General features: G+C 39.9%; 1 protein-coding gene across 1 annotated transcript; it reads left to right on the top strand.

The window, feature by feature from the left end:
* Nucleotides 1-7,617: 7,617 nt before the first annotated feature.
* LOC125253929 lies at nucleotides 7,618-10,568 on the top strand. The gene is made up of 3 exons (XM_048168186.1): nucleotides 7,618-8,898; nucleotides 9,097-9,865; nucleotides 10,526-10,568. Exons 1-3 carry the CDS (start codon nucleotides 8,343-8,345, stop codon nucleotides 10,566-10,568), a joined length of 1,368 nt encoding a protein of 455 aa, XP_048024143.1. The 5' UTR covers nucleotides 7,618-8,342.
* Nucleotides 10,569-10,791: the final 223 nt, after the last annotated feature.

Raw genomic sequence — 10,791 nt, forward strand, 5'->3', positions numbered from 1 at the left:
TGACATTTCAACGTTCCTTTAGACGTAAGTGTCATTTTTTTTGTCATTAGTATTCATAAGTTACAGTTCATTTTCTGAGAACTATCAGATTGGACTTCGTTCAGAGGGAGAGGAGAGATCACGCATCAATGAAACCCTCTCGTTGCTAAAAGATCGCTTCTGGTGGCCCAATATGGCATCTGATGTCAGAAGGTACATGCAGGGATGTAGGGATTGCGCCATCTCCAAGAGTCCAAGCCACCGACCATCAGGCAAATTCCTTCCTCTGCCCGTTCCCAACCGTCCATGGTCACACCTAGCAGTGGATTTCATTACGGATCTTCCTGCTTCCAATGACTGTACATGTATATATGTGGTAGTAGACAGATTTCAACCACATCTTCTGCTACTTTGGAATCCCTGAAGACATTGTCTCCGACCGAGGACCTCAGTTCATTTCAAGAGTTTGGAAGGCTTTCATCTCGCTCTTAGGTATGGCCATGAGCCTGTCATCGGGATACCATCCTCAAACGAACGGGCAGACGGAGAGGAAGATCCAGGAGATCGGTCGCTACCTCTGTACCTTCTGTCACGGCCACCAGAACTCTTGGAACCAGTACCTGGGTTGGGCCGAGTACGCACAAAACTCCCTACGCCAACCATCCACCGGCCTTACACCTTTCCAGTGTGTACTCAGATACCAACCCCCACTGTTCTCCTGGTCAGGGGAACCATCGAATGTACCAGCGGTCGACTACTGGTTCCAAGAGAGCGAGAGGGTCTGGGACTAAGCACATCACCAGCTGCAACGTGCCCTGCGTAGGCGTAAACTGACAGCCGACCTTTGTCGCTCCGAAGCACCTGTCTATCAACCTGGGCAGAAGGTCTGGCTGTCTACCAGGGACATCTGTCTACGCCAACCATGCTGTAAGCTGAGTCCCAGGTTCATTGGCCCATTCACCATCCTTGAGCAGATCAACCCTGTCACCTACAAACTCCAACTCCCACCTGAGTATCGCATTCACCCTACATTCCACGTGTCACTTCTCAAGCCTCACCATCCTTCTGTTTCTCCCTCCACAGAGCCTGGCGTTGACGCAGCCGAGCTCCCCCCTCACACTCCTACTGGACGATGGAGCTGCCTACGAGGTGAGAGAAATTCTGGACTCCCGGCGCCGTGGTGGTCAGCTCGAGTACCTGGTAGACTGGGAAGGCTATGGTCCTGAGGGACGCTCATGGGTACAGCGCAATGACATACTCGACCCAAACCTGCTGGAAACCTTCTACTCTGCGCATCCCAACAGGCCTGCCCCTCGTGGAAGAGGAAGACCACAACGACATCGGGGTCCGCGGCCCTCAGGAGCGGGCCGTGGGGAGGGGGGTACTGTCACAGACACGCCAGGCTCCAACACCAACCAATCGCAGCGCACTCCCTCTCCTGAATACTAATCACTCACACCTGCACGCAATCACCTCTGCAATCACTCCACACATAAAAGACACTCACACACAGTCACTCACCATCCGGTCTCGTTCACAACTAAGGACTCTTCCTGAATGCTTACCTCAAGGACTCCTGTTGTTACTTACCTGTCTCCAGTGTTCCCAAGTTACCTCGTGTGTCTCCATCGAGTGTGTGAGTGTCATCCGTCTTCAGCTTCTCTACTACTCCAGCGATCACCAATGATAACCCACCTGCAATTCACAAAGGACAGTATCATTATTCATTCATCTATCACTCTGAATCACTGCATCATTCCTCACCTGTGTTCGACTATTCCTCTGCTTATGTCAAATAAATACCTTAACTGTGATCTTCTATCTCTGAGCCATCTGTACTGTAACAAATACAAGGATAAATAACTATATACACAGGGATATTGAAATCAAATATCTCGAATATATAACATATCTCTAATAACAAAATAAATACAAAAATTCTTAAAAAGGATAGAATTTCAAGGCCTTACAACAGTCTATAGTCTTTATTGCATTGGTGTTCCTTACACCCTCCAATGATTTAAGATAATGACAAAGCTCAAATTTAAACTGCATTAAACTAGGCGTATTTTTTGCCCATCGACATTTATGAATATGATATTTCCCTAAAATAATAAACAAATTAAGAACAAAACAATTTTTAATGTCAGTTCCAGAGATCTCCTTACAGACCTCAAAATCACACCAGAACAATTTAGTGCAAATACACAAATACACAAAAGATGATAAATAGTCTCATCATACAAATTACAAAACAGACATTTCAAATCAATATCTTTCTTAAATATAACCTTATAACCTGATTAACTGGGTAAATACAATGAATAATTTTAAATGAAACCTCATGGATCTTATTGGTGACACAGTATCTCCTGGAAACTAAAAAAAACCTTCTCCCACTGAATGTCCCGGAATCGTGAATTCCAAAAGCTTTTAGCTGGGGGTATCCTAAGTCAGTGACAAATCTGTCTAAGGAAATTATTGTTACATTTTTTTATCAACAATACTTATACCATCTAACCTTAAATTAAAATCAATAGTTGCATCCAAATCAATAACATTAGCACCTCGCAGCAATTGAAGGAGACCAGAAGGTATAGCATCAAAAACAACTGCATAATCCTTTGCAGATATAGGAAGTTTGAATTTATCTAGAAATTGTCCATATGAAAGTAAGTGACTATCATGGCGAAACAGCTGTGTCACCAATAAAATGTTGTTTCTAAACCAATATTCAATTTTTTTTTTCTTATATTTAATATCCTTATTATTCCATATCAAACATCTGTGGGGATGCATGTCTGAGATTGCATGTCTGCAGCCAGACCCTTCTGTCTAAAAAAATATAGACAACATGTCAAAATGAGAGTCTCAATACATTAATGCTATTGACATAACATTAGCTGAGCCTGATACACTAATTGTATGACTATATCACTATATCGATAAAGGGAAAACACACATAGTAAATATTCTAAAAAGTAAAACAAGTAAAATGTCCTTGATAAGAGTTGTAGGTTGGTTAGTTGTGGGGATTTTGATTCTTCTCAAATCTGGAATCCGTTCAATGAAAATATTTAACCAAATCTGTTTACTTATTAGTGACTCTTTCTGCAGGGTTTTAGCACTTAATTTGATTTATTTTACATTTCCATATGGATGTTACATTACTCATTCAACTACATACATAAGCACAAATGAAGAAGAGGTTGAAAAGTCCAGTATTTTTACAGATGTATTTTGAATGTTTTGTCATTGGAATGACTGACACCAAAATATTTGCCAAGTCAAATCTGACATTTGAGGTAATTTCCCCCCTTTTTCCATCAACTTGAAGCTTGCTTCCTAACACTTGCAGGTTTTACAAGTCTTGATAGATGTAAAAATGTCTCGTAAAATATTTTTTTCTATTTCTAGACTGAACGTCTAAAACAGTATTATGTGTCATAATCCCTGGTTAGAACATATAATCGCTTATCTCAAATCTCTGTCCATCTTTCTAGAGAGAAGACATCAGTGACCTCTACTGGACACTAAAAACAAACACACCCCAAAAATATCTTTATAGTTATTTCTTTTGAATTGCTTATTTCTAATAATCTTTTTAATATCTCGTTTGATTTGCAGTCTTTTTAACAGTTTCCTTACAATTATTGTTTTATAATATATTTATATAAATGATGATATAGCAAAAGATGCTATGTGAAAGTTTGAAACAGAAAATAGTGGTTTTCATCTTGCCACTTTCTTGGTAAAGAAGCTTGAGGCTCTTGAAGCTTGAGGTCTAATTAATAATAATTAACACATTAACTTACACTATTAGTTAATAAAATATGTTATTAAGAAATTAATACATTATGACACATTTAATTAATAACAATTTATATATTACTTAATCTATTAATCATATAGACTCTTTAATAGTTGCTGATGCAGAAATCATTAATTAATGGTTTAGTTCTTCATGAGTCATACATTAACACATGATTATCTGTGCATTAGTTAAGTATGAATTAATGCATATTAGTGCACCAGTATTGTAAGCGTTACCATTAACATTGTCATTACTTACAATCACATCTGACTCAAAGTACACTTAAGGTTTGTTAGATTGTTAATTACTGAATAATAGGACAATATGTGATTAAAGATATGAATTAGCACATTTGTTTTGTTGTAAAACTTGTTACCCAAACTAATTTTTGTTGAGTATGTTTGTTTAAATATCTAAACAAAATATACTATATGATACAGTGAAGTTAGGATTAATGAAATTAAAGTGGAATCAGAATCAGAACATAATTGTTAAATACATTAAAAATCAAATATGCTCTGATCAGCTTTGATTCGGGTCACACATCATTTCCGCTTTGTGCGTGGAAGTCAAATTACTTGTCGCTGAAAATTATTGTGTCACGCCTGGTTAGAACACGGTCTTAAACTATGTTGACCTAGTAAATCATTCCCTTTTATTTCAAAGTGAACATCCTTTTTTATAATATGACAGTCACATGATATGCCAACCAAGATCTCTTCACAGGAAACACAAATGCCAGCATCGCCATTAATTTGCCACTGTTTTTACACATATCAGCACTGCTTATTATAGTCTGTTTTTATAGCCTACTGACTCATTACATTTGTCAGAAATTAAATTGAAATCCACTTGAAGTGCAACTAATGTACATTTTATCAGTACATGAGAGAATCAAACCCATGACCCCTTGTGGAAAAAGTCTTCAAATCTTATAACAATAAGGTATTAAACATATACAGCGGGTAAAATAAGTATTGAATACATTATCTTTTTTTTTAAGTTCCAATGCAGTATTTCACATAAAATTTTGACCAGACGTTGGTATTAGCCCAAGAAATACAAATAAGGAAATCATAATACTACAATCCATAAAAAAGCGATGTGTAATAAAGTGAAATGACACAGGATAAAAATTTTGTACACACTAAGAAAAAGCAGTACACTAAGGCAAGGCAAGTCAAGAAAGTAACAGATTTCACTAAGCAGTTCTACCTCCTACCTGTGCAAATTAGAATCAGTTGGGTTAGTGCATGTTGTTAGGTTAGAAAAAGGCTTACCCACCTCTGAATGCAAGTATTGGACATCTCATGAAGGGTAGAGGCAAAGAGCTCTCTCAAGACTTTCACAACAACATTTTTGCCGTACATAACAACAATACTGGTTACACAAGGATTTTCCAACTCCTAAATGTTTCTGCAAGCACACTTGGGGCCCTTTTCCACAACTAAAAGGAACATTATTTCACCATCAACTGGCCATGCAAAGGAGCTCCTCACAAGATTTCTGATCAGGAAGTCAGAAGGTTAGTCATAAAAGTAGCCCAAGGACCACTTGGAAAGAGGTCCAGAAAGACTTGGAAACAGCAGGTACATTTGTCACAGAGAAAACAATAGGAAATGCACGCTCACCACATAAAGCTCCATTATTGAAGAAAAGACATGTTGAAGCTCTTTTGAAGTTTCTACACAACATTTGGAAAGGACTGAACTACTGGGAGAGTTTAGTGAGATCATATGAGACAAAAATCAAACTTTTGGCAACAATATCACATGACATGTTTGGAGGAGAAATGGCTTTGCATGTGATCCTAAAAATACCATACCAACAGTGATGTTTTCGAGATGGAAGCATCATAGTATGGGGCTGTTTCTCTTCTCATGGTACTGACAGAATCAATATTATTGAAGGGAAGATGAATGGAGTCATGTACTGGGAATTCTTGAGATGAATTTGTTGCCATCCACTAAGATGAGACTTTGATGGACCTTCCACCAGGACAACAATTTAAAACACAATGCAAAGGAGAGTTTGAATTGGTTCCAGAAGAAGAAAATAAAGTTGTTAGAATGTCCCAGTAAATCACCAGACCTAAACCCAACAGAGCATTTATGGAAGGAACTCAGGATCAAAATTCACACAAGAGACCCCCAGAATATTCAAGATTTAAAGTTTGGTCATACAGGATGCGCCTTGAAGCTGTCATTGCAAAAAAGACTTTTCCACCTCAACTATTAAATACAGTTTCAGTTAGTGTGTTCAAAACTTTTTCCTGAGTCATTCCCCTTTATTACACATAGCTTTTTAATGGATTGTAAAATTAGGATTTTTTTTGTCTGTGTAGTTTTAAGTTAATATCGATGTCTGTTCAAAATGTTATGTGAATTGCTGCTTTGAAACTGTTTAATAAAAAAAAAATGTTGGCGTATTCAAAGGCATTGGCGTATTATTTTACCCGCTGTACATAAAGTATGTATATTTTATCTTACCATAGATTCTTGTCAGTACAGTTCGACAGTTCAATCCATATTTTAAAGACAATAGAATTATGAAATTACATATAAAGATGTACTCAAGTCCTACTTAAGTGAATCAAAAAAGCACCCTTAAGTTCAACGAGTTGCATTTAATATAAATATAAACTATAATATATTTAATGTATTGCAATTAACATGCAGTTAAGTGTTTGAAAACATTTCATTTATTTTTTTAAAGTATTTATTCATTTATTTTTCCATTTTAAACACTATTTTTAAAAGTATGCTAAGTGTACTTCTTTTTCACGAGGGACCTCTGTGCTGCCAGTGTCAAGCACTACCAGCTGAGCTACAGGAGCAACAACTGTATGAACCAGTTTGTCATTCAGAGTGAACATCATCATTCCTGTCAGAGACACTTGCTAAAGGTCATGCCTCGGTCATCTCACCTAGCAGCCAGACGTGTGTGCATAGAAGTGAACTTCACTCTGGCTTTCTTTATAAGAAATGGTGCGACTGGAGCTCTGGTCGGCCATTTGTGTGGCATTCACGTGTCATTCTGTGGCATTCAGTGGCATTCTCAAATGACGTATTTTCCAGACCACCCCGCTGACATATAACAGTGATTTGTGTGAGGCAGGAAACGAGAGTGACGGGCTCTCTGTAGAGGACTCCAGGATGGAACAGCTTCTCTGTATTTGGTTCTGTAATGTTAATCACATGAGTAATTATTAATGACAGAATTTTCATTTTTGGGCGAACTAACCCTTTAACATGCATTAATACATATGGTGAAGGGTGACAGAGCTCTGTCTGAAACACTGGTACTTGTGTTCATATCAGTTGTTTCCAGTGTTTAAGTCTTTCCATCAATGTACTGTTGTCACGGAAATGCCAGGCTCCACCGTCACCCAATCACAACGCTCCCTGTTGTCGTGTGTGAAGTCCAACGTCTTTGTTACGTCTGGAAACCCGCATTCTGCCATCCTCCGTCACCTTCAATACAAAGGACAGTATTACCATTCCATTCATTACCATTCATCTGAAGATTTGCCATTCTCTCACCTGTTTTAAGTGTTGTTCATCTGGTTGTGAAAATAAACACCTTACTTATCTACGTTCAGTGTCTCTGCCCTTCTGTGATTGTAACAGAAGACCGGACCATAACCGACTCACTCCAGTATGAGCGACACGCATCCATAAGAGCTTGTCGATGCCATGCTAAAATTCATGAAATTCATAAAATTCTGTCATTAATTACTCGCCCTGATGTCATTCCAAACCCGTAAGACCTTTGTTAATCTGCTGAACACAAATTAAGATATTTTTGATGAAATCCGAGAGCTCTCTGTCTCCTCCATAAACAGAAATTTACGCACACATGCGTGTGATGCTGACGCAGGAGCTGGTCAACACTGTAAACACTACACACCTCAGACCACTTTCTCATCACTTTTACACTCAACCTGTCCCCTAACTCAACACACACTCCATCACAAGTTACTTTTCGGCGAAACCTACGCTCTCTCTCCCCATCTCAGCTATCCTCTTTGGTCTCATCCACACTTCCTCCCCCCAACCAGTTCTCATCACTGGACACTAACAATGCTACTGACACTCTTTGCACCACTCTAACATCTTGCTTAGATGACTTCTGCCCCCTTTTAACCAGACCAGTCCGTGCCACCCCCTCTGCCCCCTGGCTCTCTGATGCTCTTCGTGAGCATCGGTCGAGACTCAGGGCTGCAGAGAGGAAGTGGCGCAAATCTAAAGATCCTACTGACCTTAGCTTATATCAGTCACTCCTTTCTTCTTTCTCTACTGATGTCTCCAATGCTAAAACCACATACTATCACACTAAAATTAACAATTCGACTGATTCCCGCACACTCTTCAAAACCTTCTCTTCTCTTCTTTGCCCTCCTCCCCTCCCTCCCACATCAGCTCTTACAGCTGATGACTTTGCCACATTCTTCACACACAAAATAACAACCATCAGCGGCCAATTCTCCACACCACACACGGACAATAACATCTTAACGGAAAACGCACAAACCCTCTCCTCCTTCTCCATGCTATCTGAGGCAGATGTTTCCAAACTCATCCTCTCCAATCACCCTACTACCTGTCCGCTAGACCCTATCCCCACTCCTCTTCTTCAGGCCATCTCCTCCTCAATTCTACCTGCACTCACTCACATTATCAATTCTTCCCTTCACACTGTAACATTTCCCACAGCTTTTAAGCAGGCTAGGATTACCCCACTGCTTAAAAAACCCACTCTGAATCCAGCACTTTTAGAAAACTACAGACCAGTATCTCTTCTTCCTTTCATTGCCAAGACACTGGAGAGAGTTGTTTTCAACCAACTGTCTACTTATCTCACACAGAACAACCTCCTTGATGACCACCAGTCTGGTTTCAAGAGTGGCCACTCAACTGAGACTGCCCTGCTCTCAGTCACTGAAGCACTGAGACTGGCACGAGCGACTTCAAAATCATCAGTACTCATCTTGCTGGATCTGTCTGCTGCCTTCGACACCGTTAACCACCAGATCCTCCTGTCAACACTCATGTCGAAGGGCATCTCGGGAACCGCACTCCAGTGGTTTGAGTCTTACCTCTCAGGTAGGTCCTTCAGGGTATCTTGGAGAGGTGAGGTGTCCAAGTCACATCATCTTGCTACTGGGGTACCTCAGGGCTCAGTGCTTGGACCACTTCTCTTCTCCATCTACATGTCATCACTAGGATTTGTCATTCAGGATCATGGTTTCTCCTATCACTGTTATGCTGATAACACACAACTCTACCTCTCATTCCAACCAGATGATCCGACGGTTGCTGGTCGCATCGCAGCCTGCCTGACAGCCATTTCTGCCTGGATGAAGGACCACCACCTTCAACTCAACCTTGCAAAAACGGAACTGCTGGTGGTCGGTGCCAACCCAACACTTCGTCATAACCTTTCAATTCAACTTGGGTCGTCAACCATTACTCCTTCCAGGACAGCCAGGAACCTTGGAGTGGTGATGGATGATTGTTTAAGCTTCTCAGATCATGTTGCTACAACGGCCCGGTCCTGCAGATTTGCCTTGTACAACATCAGGAAGATTAGACACTTCCTATCGGAGCATTCCACACAAATTCTTGTCCAAGCTCTTGTTCTATCCAGACTGGACTACTGTAATGCTCTCTTGGCTGGACTTCCAGCATGCACTGTCAAGCCTCTTCAACTGATCCAGAATGCTGCAGCAAGACTGGTCTTCAACGAGCCGAAGAGAGCGCACGTCACTCCTCTCTTCATCAGTCTGCATTGGATGCCAGTAGCTGCTCACATCCAATTCAAGGCTCTGATGTTTGCCTACAGAATGACCGCTGGCTCTGCACCGCCATACCTTAACTCGCTACTTCAGACTTATGCGCCCTCCAGAAACTTGCGTTCTGCAAGTGAACGGCGGCTTGTGGTCCCATCACAAAGGGGCACAAAATCACTCTCTCGAACCTTCTCCGGGTCTGCTCCTGGCTGGTGGAATGACCTGCCGCGCTCTATCCGAGCAGCTGAATCTTTAGCCACTTTCAAAAAAATGCTAAAGACGTATCTTTTTCGTCAGCACTTGACCCAGTAATAGTAGCACTTACCTCGATTTCTATTCCATCTATTTGTGTTTTTAAAAAAAAAATAAATAAAAAAAAAAAATCCTTGCTACAAGCACTTTACTGTCATAACTGTGACTTCACACAGCACTTACATACTGTTGTTCTCATGTTGACTTGATTGAGTCTACTGTTCTCAACAAGTTCTCATTTGTAAGTCGCTTTGGATAAAAGCGTCTGCTAAATGACTAAATGTAAATATAAATGTAAATGTAAACCCTAATGCTCAAAATACTTAATTGGTTTGAGTAGGACAAACTTAAATTGAACATATTAGTTCAGTTAAATTAACTGCTATGAGTATTTTCTTTTGAGTTCACAGCACTGACATATTTCAAGTAAACTGAACTGTTTCATTGTTTTGAGTTGTATGAACTTATTTCTCTTAATTTAGACTAACTTAAGTTTAACTGAAACTGGGCTGGGATTTATATTTCCCAGCATGCTTTGCCCATAGCACTCGAAAGGGAGAGTAAATGTTAAAATTAAGTGTTATATAATGTTTTTTGCACAAGATTAATGGTAAGGGAGATTTAGTAGTGATTACTGTTTTGTTATGCTAATTTAGAAGCGTTTCTGTTAATTTGGGTTTTACCATCAGAGTTACCATCATGGTGACAAGTAGCGCATGCGGCTTGGTATGAGAGCAGGTAAGTTACATGTTTTAAGTTGCTGTACTCATTCAGTAAGTGCTCTACCATGCTACTGTTAACATGTTCGCAAATTAACAAGTTGGCATTTTTTGTGTTTTCTTAGCGTTTACAGTGAAGTAAATAACTCATTTGATTTGCTCCAATTAAGAACTCAAAATAAAAAAACACTGAACGTAAACAGCATAGGAGAATGACACAGAAGAGAAGAAACTGT

The sequence above is a fragment of the Megalobrama amblycephala genome, linkage group LG19 (assembly GCF_018812025.1).
Source record: "Megalobrama amblycephala isolate DHTTF-2021 linkage group LG19, ASM1881202v1, whole genome shotgun sequence".
In the NCBI taxonomy this organism is placed as follows: domain Eukaryota; kingdom Metazoa; phylum Chordata; class Actinopteri; order Cypriniformes; family Xenocyprididae; genus Megalobrama; species Megalobrama amblycephala.